This window comes from Hyla sarda, chromosome 3 (assembly GCF_029499605.1).
Source record: "Hyla sarda isolate aHylSar1 chromosome 3, aHylSar1.hap1, whole genome shotgun sequence".
NCBI classification, from domain to species: domain Eukaryota; kingdom Metazoa; phylum Chordata; class Amphibia; order Anura; family Hylidae; genus Hyla; species Hyla sarda.
Genome location: NC_079191.1, coordinates 86,729,942 through 86,757,866, shown reverse-complemented (window position 1 = coordinate 86,757,866; position 27,925 = coordinate 86,729,942). Strand labels below are relative to the sequence as shown.

Below are 27,925 nucleotides of genomic sequence, written 5' to 3'. Positions count from 1 at the left end.
TCATTTTATTTGAAAAATGGGAAAAGGAGGTGGATTCAAACTTTTATTAGGAAAGAAGCTTATTCACACTGATCAACTTTTTATTTATTTTTTACTATTTTTTTAGTCCCCATAGGTAACTATGAACGGCAGACTTGCATATGCTGTTTAATGCTATGCCATAGAGGCTCAGAGCGCTGATCGGACGTCACGGAGGCAGATAGATACCATCAGGCAGTCATCCTAGCTGATCAGGATCCCGGATTACCCCGTTGTGGTTCACCATCTTTAAAGTGATCGCAACTCCTGGGCTCACTTCTTAGACTGTTAACGCTAAATTAGGTAAATATAGGTCATTTCGCATTAACTTATTCCGAAATTCCTAACTATATGTCATAGCTGTCACTCCTGCTCATCTCAGAAGGTGGGGACCAGAGCGCTTCGAGGATGAGTAAATAGTCGGGCCCTATATAGGAGATCGACCACTGTGACCCCTCGCGATTAGACACTTATCCACTATCTTTTGAATAGGGGATATGTTTAGTTCCCCTTTAATAAAGAACTGATCTGCTAGAGCTGCACTGGTTTACAGGCCTTTGTCAACCCATGTGAAAGTGCTGGAACCATAGATATCTCATGCCGGCAATATGATTGAATTGTACCTTGTTTCTATGGGGGAGAGTCACAGTCCTTTTTGCACTTTGTCCAATGTAATAAAAGTTTTTGCACAAACCATCAGTGAGTCAGGCAGTAAAGATACGCTGGTCGTCCTCTGGCAGTATTTGTAAGTGCCGGTTGTAAATCGCAGCAGATAGAGCTGGCCTTACACATCAGAGGAAACCTGGAGTTTCTAGAAATCTAATGTGTATGGTGGTGTTTCCCAACCAGTGGGCCTCCAGCACACTAGCTATGCTATAAATAGTCCTCTATGGGGACTATTAAAGTGTAAAAATAAAAGTAAAACAAGTCAAAAAATAAAGTTAAAAAAATGTGAAAAACTCCCTCCCCCCAAAAAAATGTAAATTGTCCCATTTTCCCTATTTCACCCCCAAAAAGTGTTAAAAAATATTTTATATACATATTTGGTAACGCCGCGTGTGTAAATATCTGAACTATTAAAATAAAATGTTAATGATACCGTACAGTGAACGTCGCGAACATAAAAAAAAAAAGTCCAAAATAGCAGCTTTTTTATAACATTTTATTCCCCCAAAAATTAATAAAAAATGTATTAAAAGTTTGGTATCAATAAAAAGTACAGATCACAGCGCAAAAAATGAGCCCTCATACCGCCACTTATACGGAAAAATGAAAAAGTTATAGGTCTTCAAAATAGGGGGATCTTAAACGTACTAATTTGGTTAAAAAGTTTGTGATTTTTTTTTTAAGCGCAACAGTAATAGAAAAGTATGTTATCATGGGTATCTTTTTAATCTTATTGACCCAAAGAATAAAGAACACATGTCATTTTTACCGTAAATTGTACGGTGTGAAAACGAAACCTTCCAAAATTAGCAAAATTGCGGTTTTCTTTTTAATTTCCCCACACAAATAGTATTTTTTTTGGTTGCGCCATACATGTTATGGTAATGTGAGTGATGGCATTACAACAGACAACTGGTCACGCAAAAAACAAGCCCTCATACTAGTCTGTGGATGAAAATATAAGACTTATGATTTTTTTGAAGGCGAGAAGGAAAAAACGAAAACGTAAAAATAAAATTGTCTGCGTCCTTAAAGCCCAAATGGGCTGCGTCCTTAAGGGGTTAATGTAATAGTTTATTGAAGGGGTACTCTGGTGGAAAACTTTTTATTTTTTTTTAAATGAACTGATGCCAGAAAGTTAAACAGATTTGTAAATTATGTAGAAAAGACAAGTAATGTCCGGCACAGCTGAGACTGGAGAAACGTAGGACTGATGGTGGGAGATCTATGAGGTGAACTGTGGTGGTGCTCTGACTCATATAAGCAGTAGATATCTTCAAGTAAGTAGATAAGGAAAAAGTCGGCAGACTCACCAATCTTCGTTCAAGAGTTCTTCTTTAATGCAAAATACTCACAAAACAAACATAACAGTGGAGGGAGAGGGATCAGTGCGGGGGGTATCAATGCTTGGCAACAGAACTGTTTCACACGATAAACGTGCTTCTTCTGGCCCTAGCACCTTAGAATACTGAACTGTTTCTTATACAGGTGAGTGGCTGGGACTGATTAAACATGTCCGCCCTTCTTAACTGACGTAACTAGTATGGGCGGTATCCTTTTACATAGGTTTTAGTGCCCTATTCACATTACGTCAGAAGGAAACAGTATTACATTTAAAATACAAATAACGAAAAGTGCATTTTAAAAACATGGTGCATAATCTATCTTGTCGTTTAAGCCTAAGGGACCTGTAGCTGACGTTCGAATTATCCAGTAAGTTTCACGTTGTAAAAGATACCTTTCTATATTCTGTCCTGCTTTGGGTTTAATTCGTTCAATGCCTGAAAATTTAAGAACATTAGATTGTCCCCTATGGAATTCCACTACATGAGAAATTAGGTGAGGTGCTCCTTTAAGTGTGCGGAGTGAGTACATATGCTCACTAGTGTTGCTCGCGAATATTCGCAATACGAATTTTATTCGCGAATATCGCATATTCGCGAATATTCGCGAATATAGCACTATATATTCGTAATTACGAATATTCGTTTTTTTGTTTTTTTTTCTCAGTACACGTAACAGTGATCATCCATCTCTGCTTCCAGCTTGTGTGGTGTAAAGAAGGGCTCTAATACTACTGTGTGAGACTAATTTTCGCATATGCGAATTTTTGCTTGTACGGGTTTTTATATATGCAAATTTTCGCATATGTTACTTTTCGCACACGCGAATATTTGCATATGCGAAAATAAAACGCGAATATTCGCGAATAGATGACGAATATTCGTCCATATATTCGCGAATATTCGCGAATTCGAATATGGCCTATGCCGCTCAACACTAATGCTCACGTATTCTAGCGCACAACTGTCGGATGGTTTTACCTATGTAGTAGAATCCACAGGGGCAATACACTGCATAAACTACGAATTTAGTCCTGCAGGTTAATAGATCAGTAACTACGTGCGTGATTGGTCCCAGTCTGAGTGTTTTCAATTCAGCATTGTACTTACAGAGCTTTTTGTTTAAGGGTGTCCCCTAATGATTTATTCTTCCTATACGATATTAAAGGTTTTCTGCTTGCTACTTCGTTTAACAGTCAAACCATGAAGCTTTTATTAGATAATGAAAGCACAACAAAGAAACAAGTCATCCTGAAAGGATGGCGAAATCGCGGGCCAACAAGGCCGAGCGACAACAAAACAGATGAACACATGGTGTACACGATGTACCGTTAGGCATAGAAAAAACACATAAAATGCAAAGCAATCAGGGTATTACATACCAGTAAGAATGAGACATGTGTTGTTCACCCGGGGTGGAAAGGAAAAAGAAATTATGTTAATATAAGGAAAAGCAATGAGACATACTGGGACAGTGCGTGGAAGTCAGCCAGGGGACAAAGTAGGTTCTGTGCAGAACTTTAAGTGCTGTCTTTATCAAGGACACCTGCCAGCTGCCACGGCTCAAGGTGGTACAACAGTCCTGCCACTGTGACAATGTCAGGGTGGTACCTAAGTCCATTTCCCAGTCAACCATGAAACGGAGCTTGTCGTCTCGGGGAGGGGCATTCAGGTGAGAGTATATAAAGGAGAGCATACCTAACCTGTCGGGTGTGAAAAGCATGCTAGATTCATAAAAGGTAGGGGAAATAGCACCGAGAGAAATTACTTGCGAGCGAAAGAAGGAGAAAACTTGTCTGGCACGCAGAAATTCAGGGGGGGGGTGCTAAGTGAAAGTGTTCCAGTGTAGGAAGCTGTCGCCTTACCAGTACATCATGTAGGCGGAGTAACTTGCCCCGCACCCACCAGGAAAAATTTTGTGCGGTCAGTCCAGTAGGGAAGAGAGGGTTAGAAAGAATAGGAAGAAGGGGAGAAACAGGAGACTGAAGCTGAAATTTGAAGCGCACCTGACGCTAGAGAGACAGCGAATATAAAACTACCAAGGCCGAGGAAGGGAGTAGACCAGTCAGGGGGCAAGAAGACCACATAAATGCCCTATAAGAGTACGGATGGAGTAAAGAGTCCTCCAAGGTGACCCACCGAGGAGCCCCCTCAGTTCGGTTAATTAGTGCGAGCTGCGCCAGCCTAGCAGCGTAATAGTACTTAAGAAAGTTGGGGACTGACAGACCACCAACCTTTTTATTATAATGCATCATAGAGCGCGCTATACGGGGGCGTTTATGTGCCCAAATATAGGCGAAAACGTCCCGTTGCAATGCTCGAACATCACGGTTGACTACCGGTATGGGAAGGGAACAAAATAAATATAGAATCCGGGGTAAAATCACCATTTTAATCACGTTTATTCGCCCTGTCCAGGACAGATAAGGAAAATCCCACTTAGCCAGGTCAGAGCGAATAGAGGCGTACAAAGGAGTATAATTACATTGGTATAAAGAGGAGACAGATTGAGTGAGTTTAACTCCTAGATAATTCAAGCCTCGGGAAGCGTCCTGGAATTTAAAATTATGGGCAATAAGGTCCTTGAGGTGTTCTGGTGCATTACAATGCAAGACACCAGAGGTTCAGTAAGCGTCAGAAGTAAGTCATCTGCAAACAATGAAGTCTTGTATTCGGATGAAGCAATCACAACACCCCGAATATCTGGATGAGCTCTGATTTTAGCCAGAGGCTCCATCACCAAGGCGAATAAAGCCGGAGATAGAGGACACCCTTGTCTGGTGCCCCTGCCGATGGAAATAGGCTGAGGAGATGGGAGATGGGAGTTTAAGAAAAGCTTTAGGAGAGGAGTAGAGATGAGACAAAACACTCACAAAAGGTCCAGAAATTCCGAATTTGGTCAAGACCGCAAACAGATACTGCCAAGAGACACAATCAAAGGCCTTTTCTATATCTAAAGATATTGCTGACATAGGGACAGAGTGGGCGTGCGACCATTGTATGATGGAGACAATTTTCCTAATATTATCAGGAGCCTGACGGCCCGGCACGAAGCCCACTTGGGCTAAATGTATCAAGCTTGGCAGGTATCTAATTAAGGCGGGCCGCCAAAATGGAAGTCAACAATTTCAAATCAATATTAAGTAAGGAAATCGGTCTGTAATTAGCCACATCTAACTGATCCTTGTGAGGCTTGGGAAGCACAGTAATAAGTGCATCCAAAAACTCAGAAGGAAGGGGAGAGGAGGACATTAAGGAATTATATAGGTTCAGTAAATGAGGTATCAACAAGGGTCCGAACTTTTTATAGTAGGCCGCGGACAGTCCATCGGGCCCCGGAGATTTGCCAGCCTTGAAATGGGAGATAGCATGTTCAATCTCTTCTACCGTTATAGGGGCATTAAGCGACTCTCTGGCATCAGGAGAAAGAGATGGGAGGGAAACAGAAGACAGAAAAGAGCGAAGGGTGTCCGTGGAGGAAGCGGGGCGAGGAGGTTCAGTATAGAGATTAGAGTAAAAGAAGTGGAAAGCAGAGGCTATTTTGTCAGGGTGGGAGGTACGCAGTCCAGGGCGTATTTGCAAGCTATGTACCCTATTGAAAGTGGTAGTGCGCTTCAGCATAGAAGCCAGCATGCGATCAGGTTTGTTAGCGTACCTGTAGTAGGACGCCTTCGTCCACCTCAACGCTTTCTCTACCTTAGTGGATAGAAGAGCATCCAATTGTACTCTGGTATCTCTCAACTCCCTATAAAGAAACAGCGACGGGTTTTGCTGGTGTGCAAATGTAAGGCTATGTAATCAAGCTTCTAGCGCTACCTGGGTCTGAGTCCTGTCCCGTTTAATACCTGTGGCCAGGGAAATAATACGGCCCCTAATAAAGGGCTTATGGGCCAGCCAAACCCACTTAGGGTCCGCGTCAACACAAACGTTAGTGGCAAAGTAAGAGGAAAGATCATCTGACAATTGTTGCTTTACTCTGGAAATAGTAAGTAGCGCCTCATTGAGGCGCCACCGAAAGGGGGATCGGAGGGGGTTCATGAAGTTAAATGCTGCAAGCACTATATCGTGGTCCGACCAGAGTGTGACAACATGTCTAGCATACAACAATTGGGGTAAGGATGTGGTATTGGTTAGGATCCAGTCGATGCGAGTGTAGTGCCCTTGTGCGGGAGAATAATATGAATAGCCTCTGGTAGAACCATTATATTCTCGCCAAGTGTCTGCTAGAGAGTGTGAAGTAAACAAAGAGGAGAGCTGTTGGGTTCCGGACCTACGGAAAGGAGTCGGATTAGACCGATCCAATTTACCATTAAAGACTAAATTAAAGTCTCCCGCCCACAATAAAACATCATATGTCAAAGTGTCTAGCATGTCACACATACTCTGGAAAAAGGGGATGGGAGAGTCAGTAGGGGCGTAAGTGTTCAGTATGCATACCCGTTTGTCATATAACAATCCACAAAGCACTAAGTACCTCCCCTCAGGGTCTAATCGTTCCTCCTGGATTTGAAAAGGAAATGTGTTATGCAGCAATATCATTACACCCCTGCATTTCGTCTTATAATTGGACATAGAAAACCTGGTAAAAGCCCTGTTGAAAAAAGTCGGTTGGGACTCAGGCGTAAAGTGCGTCTCCTGTAGGCAGATGATTGCCGGAGCATGAACTAAAGCTTTACTACGTTTCAGTGGGGAATTAAATCCTCGCACACTATGAGAAAGCACTTCACTCATGACTCCACACAAGACGGTTGCATAATATAACACCCACCCATTATTAGAGGGAGAAAATTGCGTAGATCATACTGGGTCACCACCCCGAGTGAACCGAAATACAGTACCCTGTAGCTCCATAAGGGAGCCATGATGCGCACACCATGAAACAGACAAAACTAAAAAAAACTGTACAAACAGAAATAAAAAACATGTTGAAAGTCCATAGAGCCCGGAAAGACAGACCACCAAAAAGCATGGTCTGCCCTACTTCCAAGTACCCTCATCAGGGTGGGGGGGGGGCGCCATAGTCCGACGCTGAGCCAGCCTAGTATACATAGAAAGAGGCCGACAGAGACCTGTCCAAGTCAGTGCCAAAGTATAGGGAGTGGATGTACCACCAAGAAAAAATAGTGGATGGGGGAAGTACACAGGCACCACGGTGCATACGCACCACTTCCAAAAAAGTTAACTAGGGGCAGTGGGGTGTTCTGAAAAGGCAAAAATAAAAATAAAAAGTCCTTCCCGAGGAAGACCAGGAGTCCCCGATTATTCAAAGATAGCATGAAAGGCAGTGGCAGGATGAGGGGGTTCACCAACCGGTACAAGGAGGTCAGCCCAGCGGGTCAGGAGGAGCCTTGGGTGGCGGAGATCGGTGGGCCCTGGTGACTGACTGCCATATCCGTGCGGGGCGTCCAGGGCGTTGAGGGAGCGGAGGGAGATCCAGCACTGCAACATTCTCGCGGACCAGAGCAGCTCTAGCATCCGGGAGGGTTCGGCCATTCATCTGAAAGGTGAGGGAGAATGGGAACCCCCACCTGTATTTCACTCCATCTCTTTGCAGAGCCAAGGTTATCGGGCGAAAGTCTCTGCGACGCGCCAGAGTAGTTGGCGCCAGGTCTGAGTATAAGCGCACAGAGGGGGGCTGACCCGGCAAGGTGGACAAATTTTGTGCGGCTTGCAATAAAATGTCTCTCACCTCTGGATAGTGGAGCTTCATTATGACGTTCTTAGGCCTGACCAGCGCTCTGTGGATCCGATCCAGCCGTAGGAGCTCCGGCTCCAGCTGGGGAGCTAATTCAAAGAACATTGCAGTGACAGTTTTAGAGAGGTCAGTAACTTCCTCAGGCAGCCACCTTATGCGCAAGTTCGCTCGGCGTGAGCGGTTCTCCAGATCCTCTAGTTTCAGTTCTAGGGCCTGGAGTTGAGCGGAATGATTCGCAATATCGCGTCTGTCAGACTCAACGGTGTCCACCAGCTCATCCACTTTGGCTTCTGTGTCCGCCACTCGTTGCCCCAGGTCATGTATCTGAGAAGTGATATCGGTGACGGCTTTAGCGAGTTCAGACTGGAATAGAGTCTTGATGCGGCTGAACATGGCCGCTGGAGTAAGATCCTCACAAGCTAGAGTTTCCTCCTCGTCAGAGTGAGTGGCCCGCGAGTCAGTGCGGGATGCCGCCATCTTGGTCTGCACGCTTGCCCTGAAGATATCAGGTATAGATTGCGAGAGGCGGTATGTATTCCTCTGGCTTCCTCTTCGTTGCGAGCGGGGCATGTTCCCCCACAGAATAAAGCAAGTCTCTGGTGAAATGGAGCCGTTATACGGCGCTGAGTAAGGCTGAAAGCTCAGGTCGGCGTGGAGCTCACATGAGGCACGTCCTTACGGTGAGCTGCGCGCATGCGCCTCCTTGCTACTTCATTTAATTCTACATCACCTTCTATTATGTGCCAATTGCGTCTTATCGCTTGTTCAATAGTTTTGTTTATCGCGGAGTTTTGAAAAGTGAAAGTGAAACGTTTCTGTACTGAAAAAACTTTTTTCTTCTTATTTTTAGATATTAATAACTTTTTCCTAGTTAAATTGTCGGCCCTTTCCCTTCCTTCTTTCATTCATTCAACAGGATAATTTCTCTCTAGCAACCTTTTTTGCAAATCGTCGGCTTGTCTATGATAAGAGTCGTCCGACTCATTGCTCCTTCTGAGTCGTACAAATTGTCCGTAGGGAATACCCTTCTTCACCGCGGCAGGGTGTGAACTACCGTAGTGAAGGAGGGTGTTCCAACCTTTTTCTTTCCTATGACCCTCACTTATTATTTTATTATCGCATATTATCAGTTTAAGACCCAAGAATTCAAGCGAATCTCCACCAAATTGAGAAGTAAATGATAAATTAACATCGTTAACTGTATTCATGTAGACTACAAATTCTTCAAATTGGGATGCAGTGCCTGCCCATGTAATCAAAGTATTGTCTACATAATGAGAATATGACAATCAAATTAGTGTTGGGGTTACTGGATGCATAGATGGAGTTACTCTCGAAAATAGTGAGGAATATGTTAGCGTACGTGCAGGACACCGGAGTCCCCATCAGGTTTCGGTGTCCTGTCTGTACCACTGATCCTCAAATTTGAAAGTGCTGTTCGAGAGAACAAACATCAGTGCTTCACTCACAAAAGTGACAAATTCTTCTGGTTTGTTAGATTTTCTCAAGAATTCTTGTACAGCCTGTACACCCGCTCCATGAGGAATTCGGGTGTACAGGCTGACCACGTCAACTGAACAGAGGCTCCATCCTGGCTCCCAGTTCATGGATTCGATTGTTTGCAAAATATGTAGAGGGTCTCTAACATACACAGGTATGGAAATTAGAAGTGGACTAAGCAACCATTCTAAATAATGAGAAAGGTGTTCGGTGACAGACCCCACCCCCTAGACAATAGGATGGCCCGGGGGTGGAGTCTATCTCTTATGCACCTTCGGTAAGTGATACCAAGTTGCCGGTTTGGGAGTATCAGGGATCAGTCGTTCTGCATTCTTTTTAGACAGAGTACCGTTAGCAACGAATTTATGTAAAAAGGATTTAAGATTCGATAAAATTTTAGATGTAGGGTCAGACTTAAGGGGGGGTATAAGTAGTGGTATCTTTAAGTTACCTTTCGGCTTCTAATAAGTACATTGATTTATACATTAACACCACACTACCTCCTTTGTCAGCTCTAATTATTACCAGGTCATCTCTTATTTCCAGGTTATTCATAGCTACCTGTTCTTTATAGTGCAAATTTAGGGGTGACTCTTGGTATAATATCGATTTGACATCATTCAGGATGGCATTATGAAACAAATCCAGGTGACTCCCAGGAGGAACTGGGGGATTAAACCTGGATTTCTTTCCTTTCGTAAACTGGTCCGAATCTAAACGGTGCTCAATCTGAGGTTCACTGAATTCGTGTGCCAACATTTCTATACAATCAATTTCCAATTGGTTGCATTCCTGTGGAAAAAAAAAATCCAAGCTAGAAATAACGGCTGGGGTATCTGCTGTGCAAACTTCATGCTCTACTATATTTTTATTCAAAAAGAACTTAAACAGGTTAATGTCCCGAATAGACCTAGCCAGGTCTATCTCAAATGTTACTGGATTAAATTGTTCTCTCCAACCAAAATTCAATCCCCTAGATAGGAGGGTGATGGTCTCATTGTCCAGAGGTTCTGTGGTCAAATTAATAACGTTAGAATTCGTAGAGGAAAAGTCCTGTAATGAATTATGACTTATTAGGTGAGTGTTTTTCTTTTCTTCGGATCTTTTCGTTCTTTTCCTGCGGCCTCTTCGTTCTGGTTTCCTCCTAAAGGGTGACTCTGCTCTTCTCTATCATGGTGTTGTTTCTGCTGAATATGAGGTGGGTTCACATTGGATGTGTTCTCTGTGCGCCCATACTAGTTACGTCAGTTAAGAAGGGCGGACTTGCCTAATCAGTCCCAGCCACTCACCTGTATAAGAAACAGTTCAGTATTCTAAGGTGCTAGGGCCAGAAGAAGCACGTTTATCGTGTGAAACAGTTCTGTTGCCAAGCATTGATACCCCCCGCACCGATCCCTCTCCCTCCACTGTTATGTTTGCTTTGTGAGTATTTTGCATTAAGAAGAACTCTTGAACAAAGATTGGTGAGTCTGCCGACTTTTTCCTTATCTACTTACTTGAAGATTTGTAAATTACTTCTATTAAAAACTCTTTACCCTTCCAGTACTTTTTAGAAGCTGTATGTTACAGAGGAAATTCTTTTCTTTTTGACTTTCTTTTTTGTCTTGTCCACAGTGCCCTCTGCTGACACCTCTGTCCGTGTCAGGAACTGTCCAGAGAAGCATAGGTTTGCAATGCAATGGGGATTTTCTCCTGCTCTGGACAGTTCTCTGTCAGCAGAGAGCACTGTGGACAAAAAAGAACAAAAAAGAAATTCAAAAAGAAAAGAATTTCCTCTGTAGCATACAGCTGCTAAAAAGTACTGGAAGGGTAAAGGTTTTTTTTAATAGAAGTCATTTACAAATCTGTTTAACTTTCTGCCACCAGTTGATTTAAAAAAAAATGTTTTCCACCAGAGTACCCCTTTAACCTTGAATGTTTTAGCCGCATATTAGCCTTTGATCAGCTCATATCTGTGTGGCCTTTGTAAAAAAAACATTTTTGCCATTCATTTGAATGGCTAGAAATTAATACCACACTTCCTCTGAAGAGGCCGCTGCATTTTTGAAAGGGTTGTCTCTGATGAGTAACAAATACTAGAAAGTACCATGTGAGCAGCCTCAGCTCTGCTAAGTGGCCTTTTAATCTCAGTCCCTATTATCACAATTCCACCTACTGGATAGTATAGCCTTCAAATTAAATACTTGTGTGTTTAGTTCAATATTCTATATTTGAAGGATTATTTATTTTGTCTTTTACACATGCATCTTATCCAGGACTTCTGGTTTACATATTCCGCTGAAGATTTGGTATAGGACTAGGTGAGTATAGTGGTCCCTCAAGTTACAATATTAATTGGTTCCAGGACGGCCATTGTATGTTGAAACCATTGTATGTTGAGACCATAACTCTATGGAAACCTGGTAATTGGTTCTGAAGCCCCAAAATGTCATCCACAAATAGGAAAAAGTGAGTAGTAAAGAAAAATAAGTAGATAACTAATATAGATAAAGCAAGTCCTTATATATAAAAGTAATAAAGAACTGCTGGGAGCTGTAAATCACTGTGTATATAGAAGACAGGAGCTTATTCAGGGTCCTGTACAGGACACACAGTGTCCCAAAAAAAGTTAAATGGAGCTGTCCCTACCTGGAGCAGCTATCCCTGGCACAGGCAAAGAGTAGTACAGAACATGTAGTACCTCCCTGTACTGTAGGGGGCGCTACCAGATAGCCAGTCAGTGCATTCACTTCAGTAATACAGGTGTTTTATCAGTAAATGCCCATTCTGATAGGTCAGATCTTCCAGCCATTGACATGTTCCACAGCTCTGAACTGTCTGTACATTGTATGTTGTCTGGTTTCAAGTTACAATGATCCAGAAAAAAAAAAGTATGTTGAAACTATTGTATGTTGAGGGATCACTGTTTGGACACTTAGGAGGCATTTTAAATGTAGGTTCAGTATAATAATATGGTCTGCAGAGCTCCTATATATAGCTAGTATCTACTGCTATATGGACAGTGTATGGGGGGAATATTGGTTAAATTGGTCCTTTTAGTAGATACAGTATATGTGATGTGGAGGGACTATTTGGCCCTTGTATAGTGCTGTAGTAGGTGCCGGACTGTATAATGCAGAAATACACTGTTATATATATATGCAAATGATTTGGGGCAGGGCTGACGTATCTATACAGCAGTGTTTCCCAACTAGGGTGCCTCCAGCTGTGGCCAAACTACAACTCCCAGCATGCCTGGACAGCTGGGATTTGTAGTCTGGCCACAGCTGGAGGCACCCAGGTTGGGAAACACTGCCATACAGGTTTCATAATAAAGTTATCTTATAGCGATGTTTTCCTCTATCTCAATCACTGGAACAAGGTTTTGTGTTTTTATAGAATAGGCATAGGCCATATTCGAATTCGCGATATTTCGCGAATATATGGACGAATATTTGTCAAATATTCACTAAATTCGCATATTCGTAATATTCGCGTTATATTTTCGCATAAGCGAAAATTCACGTATGCGAAAGTTAGCATATCCAAAAATTAGCATATGCGAAAATTCGCACACCAGTCTCACACAGTAGTATTAGAGCCTTCTTTACACCACACAAGCTGGAAGCAGAGAGGGATGATCACTGTGATGTGTACTGTGAAAAAAAAATAAAAAATAAATATGAATATTCGTAATTACAAATATATAGTGCTATATTCGCGAATATTCGCGAATTCGCGAATAAAATTTGCATTGCGAATATTCACGAGCAACACTAATAATTAATAGGAGGAGGTACATGATTCCACATAAGGGTGCGTTCACATGGAGTAAATCAAGAGTAATTCACGCCGAAAAATTTACGGGCGGAAAAAATAATTAAATTTTCGTGCGAAATTCGCACGCAATTTGCGCGGAATTGCACACGGAAATGGGGGAGAAAGAAGTGAAGGGTTTTTCAGCCATTTCCGCACGAATTTTGAGCAAATTCCGTGCAAATTGCACACAAATTCCGCGCGAAAACGATGTCAGGCGGAATTTTTTTTTACCATTGACTTCTATCGTTTTCTGCTAGCGGATTCCGCTTGAAGAATGAACATGCTTATACTTCAAGCGGAACGGAATTCAGCGTCGGAATTCCGCTAGCAGAATTTACGCAGTGGGAACAGGACAGCAGAAAAAACATTAAAGGGGTATTCCAGGCAAAAACTTTTTTTATATACATCAACTGACTCCAGAAAGTTAAACAGATTTGTAAATTACTTCTATTAAAAATCTTAAAGGGGTACTCCGCCCCTAGACATCTTATCCCCTATCCAAAGGATAGGGGATAAGATGTCAGATTGCCGGGTCCCGCTGCTGGGGACCCCGGGGATCGCTTTTGCAGCACCCCGCTATCATTACTGCGCAGAGCGAGTTCACTCTGCACGTAATGACGGGCAATACAGGGGCCGGAGCATCGTTACGTCACGGCTCCGCCCCTCGTGACGTCACGGCCTGCCCCCGTCAGTACAAGTCTATGGGAGGGGGCGTGGCAGTCGTCACGCCCTTTGCGATAGACTTGCATTAAGGGGACGGGCCGTGATGTCATGAGGGGCGGAGCCATGAAGTCACGCTGCTCCGGCCCCTGTATTGCGAACTCGCTCTGTGCAGTAATGATGGCGGGGTGCCGCAGCGGCGATCCCCGGGGTCCCCAGCAGCAGGACCATGGCAATCTAACATCTTATCCCCTATCCTTTGGATAGGGGATAAGATGCCAGGGGCGGAGTACCCCTTTAATCCTTCCAATAGTTATGAGCTTCTGAAGTTTTCTGTCTAACTGCTCTATGATGATGTCACGTCCCGGGAGCTGTGCATGATGGGAAAATTTCCCCATAGGAACTGCACAGCTCCCGGGACGTGAGTCATCATTGAGCAGTTAGACAGAAAACAACAACTCAACTTCAGAAGCTAATAACTATTGGAAGTATTAAGATTTTTTAATAGAAGTAATTTACAAATCTGTTTAACTTTCCGGAGCCAGTTTATATATAAAAAAAGTTTTTGCATGGAATACCCCTTTAAAATCAATGGGTAGAGGAGATGTGCATTAATTTGGAGCAGAGAATTCAAGTGGAATTACTTGAGTAAATTCCTCTTGAATTACTCCGTGTGAACGCACCATAATACACACTTCAGCTGCTGAAGAACTTCTTTTTCAAAAGGTTATATGAGTTATGTAGGTTAGTTATGAATCTGAAGTATAAAATGGAAGTTAGTGGTGAGCTTTCACTTAAAGGGATATGAATGGTAATTCCTTTTTCAGAAAAAATAAACAGACTTTTTTTTTTTTTTTTTTAGAAATGTTTTATTTTTTTTTATTAGAAAATTTACATAGACCTTTATCACAGATGTATCTACACTATAGAGAAACACAGGGCAATATGCAGATAATCCTGAGAACTTCTTAGTTCTTCTTTTTAAAAACCTGATGACATACTTGGTCTTCACATGTAAGATCCTAAAATATAAAGATACAATACAATGAGCAAGTGTATTGTTCAGACACAGCTTCACCAAAAAGCATTCTGGCAATCATCTAGTTGGCTGCTTAGATGCAACTGCTCCTGCTCATATAGTGCAGCTTAGGCTTTTATACACATAGGCCCTGATTTACTTAGTGGAGTGTAGTTTTCTTTTTGAGATTTAATTCCCTACAATTTTTCCACGGTATTTACAAAGGTTTCCCAACATTTTGCACTTTTGCCTACATTTTGCTTCTTTTTACACATGCTCTGATCTGCCGGGTTTTGCTCAGCTCAAATCCACTACTTTTTTCTGTGGAAACCTTAGTAAATATGTTCAGTTTTTGTGAAAATGTCGGGGACATGACCCCTTTTTGCCATGCCACCTTTTCGGGTTTTCTCAGTAAAATGGAGAGTTAGTGGGGTTTTTATTTTTATTCTGGCGCACATTGGCCCTCATTTACTATTGCAAACCCAACATGTTTTGTCGGGTTGTGCGCCAGAAATTCTGTCTCCGCCAGATTTTGCGCCAGAATTGAAAAAACCCCGACTAACTCTCCATTTTGCTGAGAAAACCCGAAAAAGGGGCATGGATGCCGGGGAAAGGGGGCGTGGTCTCTGAAAAGGGGCGTGTTCCCGACATTTTCACAAAAACACAACATATTTACTAAGGTTTCCACAGAAAATGTGGTGGATTTGAGGTGAGGAAAACCCTACAGATCAGAGCATGTGTAATAAAAAAAAGCAAAATGTAGGGAAACCTTAGTAACTAACGTGGTAAAATCTGGAGGTCCGCAGGTTGAAGACCACTGGCATAGGAGGAACATGATGGGGGGATGATGAGACGGGGGGAAATGATGGGGGGCATGATGAGACAGGGTGGGGGGATGATGAGGGGGGCATGATGGGGGACATGATGAGACAGGATGGGGGATGATGAGACAGGGGGAAATGATGAGGGGGGGAATGATGGGGGACATGATGAGACAGGGTGGTGGATGATGAGTAAGGGGGAAATGATGAGGGGGGGAATGATGGGGGACATGATGAGACAGGGTGGTGGATGATGAGACAGGGGGAAATGATTGTGGGGGGAGGCACTAAATGCTTAATGTCTGTATGGCTAGTGGTGGTCTATGACAGGGGGAAATGATGAGACATGGGGGGATGATGAGACATGGGGGGTGGAATTGAGAGGGGTAAATGTGGCACAGGGACTGATAAAAGGGAAGGAATTGGAAGGACCAAACTGAGGTGCAGAAGAAAACGAAGTTGGGGGAATGATGTGGCATTTAGTCCAAGTCATTTATTTTACATTTTATTTTTTTTACCGAAATTTCCCTGTTAAAATGGGGGTGCGTGTTATACGCCGATAAATACGGTAATCATAATTGAAGAGTTTTATGAAGATTTATAGCCTACAGGTATGTTTCCTTGTTGCATTTTTTACCACATTTTTGCGTTCTTACTATATTGTGACTGTTTTTTCTGTGATTTTCCATATTTTTGCCACATTAAAAAGAAAAACACAATTTTCCTGTAGTTTCAGTAATTCCAGCAAAAATGCAACCTGTCAACACAGCCTCAGGAGAGCTGTATAAATGTATATCTGCTGATCCCATGAAGATAGCAGCAGCTGTATAAAGATGGAGCTGGGGAGGGGGGAAGCAAGACACAGTATCGTACACTGGGTAGCAGCTATACTGCACTGGTATTGGACTGATCCTATTGAAGTTAATGGAGCTACAACAGCAGATACAGCTGCTTTCTAGTGTACAACACTGCGCCTGGTTGGAAGTAAAAGCCACGGAGCATGCAAGAGCTCAGATGCCCTTTCAATCTGCCAATGGGCAGGAATGCCTGCAGTCAGACCTCCACTAATTTCAGTATTCAATCCACTGGACTGAATATTGATGGCCTTTGCCACCCTCCTCACCCAGCTTCATCTGTATACTTCTGCTGCTGTTATCTCTATGTGATCATAGATATTTGTAATATGCAGTAGCTAAAAAATGTGGATATTTTTGGGTGAAGAAAAGCTTTCTTGTCCCTACAGCTATTACCCGTGTGTCTCTGTGCAGAGACAAAATGCAGGCAGTGTGGGCGGGAAAAGCAGGGCTCTGTACACTGAGGACAAGCAGTGCTCTGTACACTGAGGACAAGCAGGGCTCTGTACACTGAGGACAAGCAGGGCTCTGTGCATTGAGGACAAGCAGGGCTCTGTGCACTGAGGACAAGCAGGGCTCTGTACACAGAGGACAAGCAGGGATCTATGCACTGAGGACAAGCAGGGCTCTGTGCACTGAGGACAAGCAGGGCTATGTACACTGAGGACAAGCAGGGCTCTGTACACTGAGGACAGGCAGGGTTCTGTACACTGAGGACAAGCAGGGCTCTGTACACTGAGGACAAACAGGGCTCTCTACACTGAGGACAAGGGCTCTGTACACTGAGGACAAGGGCTCTGTACACAGAGGACAAGCACGGCTCTACACTGAGGACAAGCAGGGCTCTGTACAATGAGGACAAGCAGGGCTCTTTACACTGAGGACAAGCAGGGCTCTGTACAGTGAGGACAAGCAGGGCTCTGTGCACTGAGGCTCTGTGACATGCCCCCAACTCACACAGCAGGCTGATGGACAAGCCAGGAGCCTGCACAGAGCTTTGCTTGTCCATTCACACTTCCTGTATTTTGTCTCTGCACAGTGACAAACAGGCAATAGGTGTGGGGACATAACAGCATTTTTTTTTTTTGCCCAAAAATATACATTTTATAACAAATATACATATAATGTTATTATCTACATTGTATAAAAAGTTTTTGAAAATGACAGGTACACTTTAAGTCAAATCACTCTATGTTTGAACTCCTGAACATACATTGCTAGGCAGAGCAGAGATGTAACGTGAAGCTGTATGGCTCCAAGGCCAAATGAAACAACATGGCCCCCATCCACCGTGTGCCATTTATAATACTGATGTGGTATCTTCCCATGTTGGCAACCAGGCTAGGAAGTGATTGCTATCTCACCACCTCCTATAGCTACATCCATCACAGAGGATTTCCTAGAGTGGATACAATTGTAGAATAGATTTTGGTCCGTATGAGTGTTATAAAAAATATATATATTCTTCCATTCACTCATAACAAGCGGAGATCTTTAGAAAGATTAAGAGCCCTACATGTGTACTGTCATCTATGAAAGTTCTTTTACTGACCAGTAGGGGCTCTGTAACCCTAAGTTCTTACCAAGTAAAGTTTGTCTCCCTCGATCCAATGATTCCAGCCGCGATTATTCTTCTCTCCCTTCTGGACACAGACAAGTTTATCCCCATCCCAAGAGACCAGAGACTGTAACATGAACATTAAACAGACATCAGTTTCACAATATATATATATATCTATATATAAAACTCAATGAGGGATATTTATCAAAGTTGTCTATGTTCCGCATCAATATAGACCAAACTACAGAGTGTTTGGCTGGTCTATTGTGCGCCTAATTTATCAAAAGGGGCACGGCTCTTGATAAATTCTGTGCACAGACTTCGGGATCTATGCTTTAGACTGTATTTAAACCTGCTTCAGCATGGTCTGACATTTCGGCGTACTTTCAGCCTATGCGACTTGTCGCTGAAAAGTCGCTTTTGATAAATTCAGCACTAATGCATTTTCCAATGCATTTTCGTCTAAAATACACTAGAATGCATCATGTTCTAAAAATCCTTTAGAGCAAAAGTTGCAAAAAAGTCGCACATATTTAGACTGACTTTCTGTGCGACAAATTTAGACAGGAAAAACCAGTCTAAATCCTTTGATAAATTTCCCCCAATGTGTGTGTGTGTGTATGTATGTTCCACCAAAACGTCCAACGGCTAAAGATATTAACATGAAACTTGGCACACATGTTACTTATATGTCAATAACAAACATAGGATAGGTAATGTAACCCTTACTCACCCCCATTTGCCAGGGGCGGGGCTTATGTTTAAAGTCCTATACAAGTCTATGGGAAATATATGTTACTGCATAACTTCCAAACGGCTGGAGATATTTCGATAATACTTGGTCACATGGTACTTATATGTCCACTTAAAATATAGGATAGTTAATTTAACCCTTAACTACCCCTATTTGTGAGGGTCGGGGTTTTTGTTTAAAGTCCCATGCAAATCAATGGGAAATGTATGTTCCCACATAACTTCCGTACGGCTGGAGATATTTCAATACCTCGTACACATATTACAGTTCGGGATATGAGGACAGGAAGGGAGGTCGAGATAGGAGGTCAAGATAGGAGGACGGGATGGCCCGGATAGGAGGTCGAGATAGGAGGTCGAGTTAGGAGGACGGGATAGGAGGTGGAGATAGGAGGATGGGATAGGAGGTCGGAATAGGAGGTCGGGATAGGAGGACGGGATATGAGGACGGGATATGAGGACGGGATAGGAGGATGGGATAGGAGGTCGGAATAGGAGGTCGGAATAGGAGGTCGGGATAGGAGGTCGGGATAGGAGGAAGGGACAGGAGGAAGGGACAGGAGGAAGGGACAGGAGGAAGGGACAGGAGGAAGGGACAGGAGGTCGGGACAGGAGGTCGGGACAGGAGGTCGGGACAGGAGGTCGGGACAGGAGGTCGGGACAGGAGGTCGGGACAGGAGGTCGAGATAGGAGGTCGGGATAGGAGGTCGGGACAGAAGGACGGGACAGGAGGACGGGACAGGAGGACGGGACAGGAGGACGGGACAGGAGGACGGGACAGGAGGACGGGACAGGAGGACGGGACAGGAGGAAGGGACAGAAGGAAGGGACAGGTGGTCGGGATAGGAGGTCAAGATAGGAGGACGGGATAGGAGGACGCGATAGGAGATCGGGATAGGAGGACGGGATAGGAGGTCGGGATAGGAGGACGGGATAGGAGGACGGGATAGGAGGACTGGATAGGAGGTTGAGGTATGAGGACGGGATGTGGGGTTGGGATATGACAACAATATATGAGGATGAGATTTGAAGTCAAAAGCTTCCTCCTTTGTTGATTTTCTTCCCCAACAAGGATGAAGAAGGAAAAACCGGGCAACGCCAGCTACTCAGCTAGTAAGCAATAAAAAAGCTTCTAGCCATGGAAAATCATCACCAACCAACCTGCACCACCCGGTTGTCCAGTCCTTTGGTCTTCTCCTCAAACTCTACCCCAACAGTGAAGTTGAGCTCATAGTTCCTGAATGTGCTGAGGGTCTTAGTCTTAAACTCATCTCCATTCTGAATGAATTCTTTGGTCTGGTTCAGATGAGCAGCAATCTTACGGGTAGCAAAGTCGATATCTGTAGAAGGAAAGAAGCGTGAATCCATTGTCATAGTTGTGTCGCCCAAGTCTCTTTAGCTTCCTAAACATATTAGGGCCCATTCACACCACATTTTGGCTATGAGGCAGTAGAATTAGAAAACTGTACGCTGCTGTATCCACACTGGACCCCATTCACTTCAAAGCAGCAAGTGACTTCAGTTGACTCATTTTTGTACCGTATCCGGATTTGTTGCTGGGCTGAAAACCATGGTCTGCCATGATTTTTAGTCCAGCAACAAAACTAATGCGGTTCAAAAATCAGTCACATACTGACTCTGTCCGATGCATTGGAGTGAAGGGTGCGGCGTGGGTACTGCTGCCATATAGCCAAAACGTGGTGTGAATGCACCATTAAAATTGGAGAAATAAGGCATAGATGTCAGTTTAAGCCAGTATTCTCCAAACCAGGTGCCTCCAGCTGTTGCAAAACTACAACTCCCAGCATGCCTGACCAGCCTTTGGCTGTCCGGGCATGCTTGGAGTTGTAGTTTTGCATCAGCTGGAAGCTCCCTGGTAGGTAAATAGTAAGCTTGTCATTCACATGGACAAGTATTTTTTTTCTAGCATGAGAGAGATAAAACTTTGCCAAAATCTATATGTTTAATGTCTCTAGCAGGTCTGTTATGGATCAAATCTGGGGGATCATTACAATTCTGATCCCTGGGCTACTTACACAGATACGCTTTTGTATCTATTTATAAAGACGCACATTGTACAGAAATACCAGCAGAGGGCAGCACAGTATGGTGATTGCCAGACAAAAAATAAAGGGGACACTAAGATAACACATCCTAGATCTGAATGAATGAACTAATCGTATGAAATACTTTCGTCTTTACATAGTTGAATGTGCTGACAACAAAATCACACAAAAATGATCAATGGAAATCAAATTTATCAACCCATGGAGGTCTGGATATAGAGTCACACTGAAAAGTGGAAAACCACACTACAGGCCGATCCAACTTTGATGTAATGTCCTTAAAACAAGTCAAAATTAGGCTCAGTAGTGTGTGTGGCCTCCACGTGCCCATATGACCTCCCTACAATGCCTGGGCATGCTCCTGATCAGATGGTCTCCTGAGGGATGTCCTCCCCGACCTGGACTAAAGCATCCGCCAACTCCTGGACAGTCTGTGGTGCAACGTGGCATTGGTGGATGGAGCGAGACATGATGTCCCAGATGTGCTCAATCGGATTCAGGTCTGGGGAACAGGCGGGCCAGTCCATAGCATCAATGCCTTCCTCTTGCAGGAACTGCTGACACACTCCAGCCACATGAGGTCTAGCATTGTCTTGCATTAGGAGGAACCCAGGGCCAACCACATCAGCATATGGTCTCACAAGGGGTCTGAGGATCTCATCTCGGTACCTAATGGCAGTCAGGCTACCTCTGGCAAGCACGTGGAGGGCTGTGCGGCCCCCCCAAAGAAATGTCACCCCACACCATTACTGACCCACAGCCAAACTGGTCATGCTGGAGGATGTTGTAGGCAGCAGAACATTATCCACGGCATCTCCAGACTCTGTCACATGTGCTCAGTGTGAACCTGCTTTCATCTGTGAAGAGCACAGGGCGCCAGTGGCGAATTTGCCAATCTTGGTGTTCTCTGGCAAATGCCAAACGTCCTGCACGGTGTTGGGCTGTAAGCACAACCCCCACCTGTGGACGTCGGTCCCTCATACCACCCTCATGGAGTCTGTTTCTGACCGTTTGAGTGGACACATGCACATTGGTGGCCTGCTGGAGGTCATTTTGCAGGGTTGTGCTCCTTCTTGCACAAAGGCGGAGGTAGCGGTCCTGCTGCTGGGTTGTTGCCCTCCTACGGCCTCCTCCACATCTCCTGATGTACTGGCCTGTCTCCTGATAGCACCTCCATGCTTCTGGGCACTACTACCTTCTTGCCACATCTCTCATTGATTTGCCATCCTGGATGAGCTGCACTACCTGAGCCACTAGTGTGGGTTGTAGACTCCATCTCATGCTACAACTATAGTGAAAGCACCGCCAGTATTCAAAGTGACCAAAACATCAGCCAGGAAGCATAGTAACTGAGAAGTGGTCTGTGGTCACCACCTGCAGAACCACTCCTTTATTGAGGGGTGTCTTTCTATTTGCCTATAATTTCCACCTGTTGTCTGTTCCATTTGCATAACAGGATGCAAAATTGATTGTCAATCAGTGTTGCTTCAGTGTGATTTCACAGAAGTGTGATTCACGTGGAGTAACATTGTGTTGTTTAAGTGTTCCCTTTATTATTTTGAGCAGTGTATATCACAGCTATTGAGAGTGAATATGGTTGACTTGTGCAAGTTGCTGTTACAAGATATTCTGACCAGCTGAATTTTAGTCAGTGTCGCAGTGCTGCTATATTCGTAGCTTTTCTTAGCTGGGATGCAGATAGGTGGCACTATAATCTGATTACACAACATGTGTTGCATTCTGTGCCCAAGCTGAATGTACGCTGTTAGGAAACACTTGTTGCCCTTTCCTGTCTATTCCTGTGTAACAAGCGTTGTTTTTACTCTTTGAACATCGGCACCTATTGCATTATCTGCAGTTTGTACACAGGTTTGGTAGTTTGGGAGAATTGTTTTTGATCTATTTAATGGCACAGTCTACCGCACTTCCCCCTACTCCCGACACTCAGCTTTCCCATAGGGATACATGGTCAGGCGTGTTGGCCACCTTTGTGGTGGTCGACAATAATCTGTGCACAGACCGTAAGTCACTACGTGCATGGAGAGAGCTGACGTGTCGGGCAGGAGATCGCGGGGGGGTCCCAGCAATCAGACCCCCCACAATCCGACATTTATCCCCTATCCTGTGAATTTATGTACAGGAGTCCCCCTTTAAGTGGCAAGGGATCAATCAGTTTAAAGTGCCACCTATCCAAATTATTACTTGACCTTAACACTTTTTTTTTTTATCTGATCTGATGCTAAAGCCTTCAGACACACACACCACAACATAGGAACTGCGATCACACAATATAGAAACTCCTCTGGCGTAATTCTACGCAATACCCAAAAAAGCACACCCAAATAATACATTGCATAGCTTAGTCACCAGAGTTAAGAGTACCTAATGCCTTCATGTATCCATCAAAGTTGTCATTGACCTCCATGACCCAGGTGCCATTGTAGTTTGCAGGCATGATGATGTGAAGGAGATGGGCTGCAGCACAGAGTGTGAACAGGAGAATAGACTGCAGGAAAACTGTAGCCTGACAGCGATTTATATGGAGCAGAAGGGTTTCTGGGATCCGATAAAAGTTTCAAAGTCACAGATAAGTTGACAAGGAACTTATCTTTAGTAATGAATCCATAGGTCAAGTCTGGAATATTATCTCTTTGATTTTATATTTTATTGCGCAGGTGGACAGACTCAGTAAGATATTAACCTTCTAATCTGATCCCAATATTTAATGTCAGTTTAGTAATATTTTATCCTCCAGAATCTGTATTCAGGTTGAAAAAAAGGCTTAAGAAAAGGGCACTGTAAGGCCAGGTTTACACAGGGCAGTTTTAGCTGCTAATGCTAGGGGTAAATACAAAAAAGATATAAGACGCACACATGGTTAAACGTACACTGCACCGACAACATGACTGTATTGGGGCAGTGTGGGGGCCTATCTACTATATAGTGAAGTTGTGGGGCCTTATAATATATGGGGCCTAACTATTATATAGGGATGTATGGGGGCCAGATAATATATGAGGCCTAACTACTACATAGGGCAATATGTGGTCCTAATAATACATGGGGGCATTACTACTATATGGGGCAGTATGGAGGCCTAATACTATATGGGAGCAATATGGAGCCTTATACTATGCGTGGGCCATATGGAGTGTAATAGTATTTGGTACCAGTGTGAGGGCCTAATTACTACATGGAGGCACAGAGGGGGCCTAACTACTATATGAGGGCACAAAGCGAGCACTATTACTGTGCAGGGCAATACTTGTGAGAGTTTGTAAGAGTTGGGGACTGTGTTGGAGAAAGGAGCCTAAAATGTTTGGCAGTTTATGCCAAGTCAAGTCTTCATTGAAGTCTGCACCAGATGGAGAATAAAAGGAAAAGCGAGTAACTCTGATAAGAGAAGACATCACCAGAAAAGTCAGACCTTCACCTGACAACAGACTCAAGTAAGTGGACCTTTTCTCAAAGTAGTTAAAAGAGTGGTTGAAATATGCTCTGCTGCTTCACTGGTCAGCCAAGTCTGGGGGGGGGCGGGAAGGGTATTCAGATTTTTGCTATAGGGCTGTGGTGTCCCAGCACCGAAGGCTATTCTGTGGCTTCGGACTGCCTCGGGTAGACCTGCAGCACAGGTGTTGGGCCCACTGAGGGACTTCTTTCTGTGTTTATTATGTCTCAGCACTTTAGCTTTAATATATTTTTATAATTATTTTATGTTATTTCTATGTACGTTATTTACGAGTGTTATGGTACCTTTAAGAAAGGAGCAGTGCACCCCATGTGACCCTGCCTGCCAATGGGAACCCTTAAATTCCTAGCTATATAGAGTAGTTGGGGAGGAGTTACCCCAGTTGAGTCTAGTTTAGTCTGAGCACCAGTGTGGTTGAAGGGGTACTCCACCCTTAGACATCTTATTCCCTATCCAAAGGACAGGGGATAAGATGTCTGATCGTGGGGGTCCCACCGCTGGGGACCCCTGCGATCTCCCTGCTGACCTGGCATTCGTTTAGAGGGTTGAGTGCAGCACCAGAGACTCGTGATGTCATTGCCACGCCCCTCAATGCAAGTCTATGGAAGGGGGCGTGACGGCCGTCGCGCCCCATCCTATACACTTGTATTGAGGGGGCATGGCCGTGACATCACAAGCCTCCGCCCCGCATCGCCAGTCATCCGACGCAGAGCAAAGTTCGCCCTGTGCACCTGATGTCCGGGGTGCCGCAACCGAGATCGCGGGGGTCCCCCGCAACATCTCTCTCCTGCCCATCAGACAGGAGAGAGCACAGAGGAGTACTATCAGACAGGAGAGAGCACAGAGGAGTCCTATCAGACAGGAGAGAGCACAGAGGAGTCCTATCAGACAGGAGAGAGAGCACAGAGGAGTCCTATCAGACAGGAGAGAGAGCACAGAGGAGTCCTATCAGACAGGAGAGAGCACAGAGGAGTCCTATCAGACAGGAGAGAGCACAGAGGAGTCCTATCAGACAGGAGAGAGCACAGAGGAGTCCTATCAGACAGGAGAGAGCACAGGGAAGTCCTATCAGACAGGAGAGAGCACAGGGGACTCCTATCAGACAGGAGAGAGCACAGAGGAGTCCTATCAGACAGGAGAGAGCACAGAGGAGTGCTATCAGACAGGAGAGAGCACAGAGGAGTGCTATCAGACAGGAGAGAGCACAGAGGAGTGCTATCAGACAGGAGAGAGCACAGAGGAGTGCTATCAGACAGGAGAGAGCACAGAGGAGTCCTATCAGACAGGAGAGAGCACAGAGGAGTGCTATCAGACAGAAGAGAGAACAGAGGAGTACTGTCTGATAGCACTCCTCTGTGCTCTGTCCTGTCTGATAGGACAGGAGAGAGAACAGAAGAGTACTATTCTGTTTCCAGCTCTAAGAAGGAGAATAGATTAATCAGAGGAGAATAGCGGAACAAGGATCCCTTTGCATATATCTCTTTTTGGACTAATGGTCAAATGTATCGCTGTGTGGCTCAACAAATCATGAAAAGTGTGCATAGGGCATTGTGCCACAAAACCATGAGTAAAGTGTTCATGAATCTATACCTCAGTAATCCAACCTTTGTATTCCCTTCACATTAAAGTTGGAACAAATTGGACTGCACCTTTATCTGCAACTGCACTTGATTCTGCACAATTCATCACCACTAGAAACATCACTAAGAAGTATGAAAAGATCCCAATTATAGAACGTTGCTGACACTCTGATAGTAAGCTATACATTATAAGGAAGGACCGCTAACCAGATGAAAAAAAGCCATGTACAAAAGTTATACAGCCAGTAATGTCCAGTAATAGTGCTCACCATGTACACATGACAGGTTATCCTGAAAACTTAGTTAAAGGTTTATTCCAGAACTTTTTTTTTTAATGGACCTACTCACTTGCCCTATTACCTGCAGCTGATGTTCCGACTGTGCCAGGTCCCTGCTGCTTCCTCTGATGTGTTCTCACTGCAGAAAATGCCAGTCAGTCACTGGCCACAGCGGTGACTGAGCAGGCATTTCCTGCAGGAAGGCAACTGGTACCTGGTGCAGTAAAAACAGCAGCTGTGAGGAATAGGGGCAAGTGAGTATTCTTGTTTTTTTTTTTTTTAAACAACAACAGCACTAGTATTGGAAAGAAATTTGCGAAGTCCACTCACCAAAATAACTCTTTCAAAAGTTAGTGACCATTTTAGGATCAAGGGAACTATAAACAGCTTTGTAACAGTCCTTATGCCGGTCAGTTATTTTTATGTTTTACTATTTATGTAGGTGACTGGTTCCTGTAATAACATTAATGACACGCACACAATATAAAATCAGGTTAAGGTTTTTATTAAAGTACTAACATGATATTATAAAAGAAAATCACAGAAAATCTGAGCCTAATAATAATAACATGATAAAAAGAACCAGACACACAGGGGGAGCAGAATTGATTTTCTACAGGTTTCCTAGGATGGAGATTGTTTCTCTATTACAGTCGGCGTCACTGAGGAACCTTCTTAAAAACTTGTTTGCAGGCTACACCTCCTACCCGCATCTCCTAGAAAAAAAACAAAAAGTATTCACATCAGGACAAGGAATGACAATGATTAGAAACTTGTAGTAAGTGCATGCTGGCTAAAAATATCTATGACTGCTTACATTTAAAGGGATTGATGGGTAATAAGTAAAACTTTGATGAACTATTGATAGGATAAGCTGTATTAGAGTTCCCAAACCAGTGGCTTGGGTGCCAAATGTGCTTCTCTGGCTCATACTTGGACTCTTTAGCTGTTGGTAACTCCAAATAATATTGTGCAGAAGTGGCACCAGGTATGTTGTAGTGGAGGTACACGGTACTGCAGTCATTAAACATCACTGGCACTGAACAAAAGGGTAAGAACTCAATCACATGGTCATATCTTTATTAGGTTTTGTCCCTTCTTGTAGTAGTCAGTATATCTTATCACTAGTATCAAAAAGAGGCTCGCAGACCACTAAATGTAGGGGAACAATAGAAAAAGATGGCCATGTTGGCAGATAAAATTTCATCTCCTCTTCAGTTTTTCTGTGCTGCTCTCAACCAGGTCTTGTGTGGAGAATTTCAAGAAAGGTTGTGCTACATTTTTGATGTGGCCCCTTTAACAGGGGTTCCAGCAGTAGCACCAGCACTGATATACATATATATTTGGTACAAGCCATTATATGAGGGCATAGAAGCAGATGAGATACCTTTGAAACTGTCCCCTGATGTATGCTAATGCTTTGTAACTAGTCATCAGGGCAGGTAACTCCAGAGAACTAGTCACAGCCTTGCGGTTGTAATCATGCCATGACTAACAAGCCAGCAAGTGCCCCACGTCGTCCTCTGCTTTCCCCAGAGCTCTGACCATGCGCAGTGGATGGCCTGGGATGCTTGCTGGCTTGTCAGTCACATCTCAGTAAGCTTGATTACAGCCATGTGACCATGACTAGTTCTCTAGTTACCCGTCCCGATCATGGGCGTAACTGTAGGGGGTGCAGAGGTAGCAGTCGCAACAGGGCCCTGGTGCCTAAGGGAGCCTCGAGGCACATCTGCCCCATAGAAGACCAGTATTATAAATGGCACATGGGGCCATGTTGCAGATTTTGCATTGGCGTCCAGAAGCTACAAGTTATGTCTCCGGCCCTGAAGACAAGTTACGAGGCAT

General features: G+C 44.0%; 2 protein-coding genes and 1 long non-coding RNA gene across 6 annotated transcripts in view; 1 reads left to right on the top strand and 2 right to left on the bottom strand.

Moving 5' to 3' along the window:
- LOC130361484 (uncharacterized) overlaps positions 1-27,925 on the top strand; it is a 58,125-nt gene that overhangs the window by 2,701 nt on the left and 27,499 nt on the right. For 3 of the 4 annotated variants that reach the window (XR_008891017.1, XR_008891016.1, XR_008891015.1), the window contains exons 2-3: positions 107-321; positions 11,478-11,522. This is a non-coding gene — a long non-coding RNA (uncharacterized LOC130361484). The remainder of the gene's footprint in view (positions 1-106; positions 322-11,477; positions 11,523-27,925) is intronic. The other variant, XR_008891018.1, reaches the window with a different exon arrangement.
- RBP2 (retinol binding protein 2) lies at positions 14,435-23,208 on the bottom strand. Its single transcript, XM_056564539.1, has 4 exons — positions 23,136-23,208; positions 19,849-20,027; positions 17,957-18,058; positions 14,435-14,702 (listed from the first exon to the last, which is right to left on the bottom strand). Exons 1-4 carry the CDS (start codon positions 23,206-23,208, stop codon positions 14,649-14,651), a joined length of 408 nt encoding a protein of 135 aa, XP_056420514.1. The 3' UTR covers positions 14,435-14,648.
- Positions 26,570-27,925, bottom strand: part of RBP1 (retinol binding protein 1) — a 50,943-nt gene continuing 49,587 nt past the window's right edge. The window contains exon 4 of the mRNA XM_056564538.1: positions 26,570-26,796. Coding sequence (XP_056420513.1) covers positions 26,740-26,796 — 57 coding nt within the window. The 3' untranslated portion in view covers positions 26,570-26,739. The remainder of the gene's footprint in view (positions 26,797-27,925) is intronic.

Bases quoted from the DNA above. Each gene is read 5' to 3' on its own strand.
- RBP2 (XM_056564539.1), bottom strand. From the start codon at position 23,208: ATGCCTGCAAACTACAATGGCACCTGGGTCATGGAGGTCAATGACAAC. The intron at 20,028-23,135 runs GTACTCTTAACT...TTCCTTCTACAG, and splicing joins TGGATACATGAAGGCATTAG to ATATCGACTTTGCTACCCGT. The intron at 14,703-17,956 runs GTAAGAACTTAG...TTTATATTTTAG, and splicing joins AGGGAGACAAACTTTACTTG to GATCTTACATGTGAAGACCA.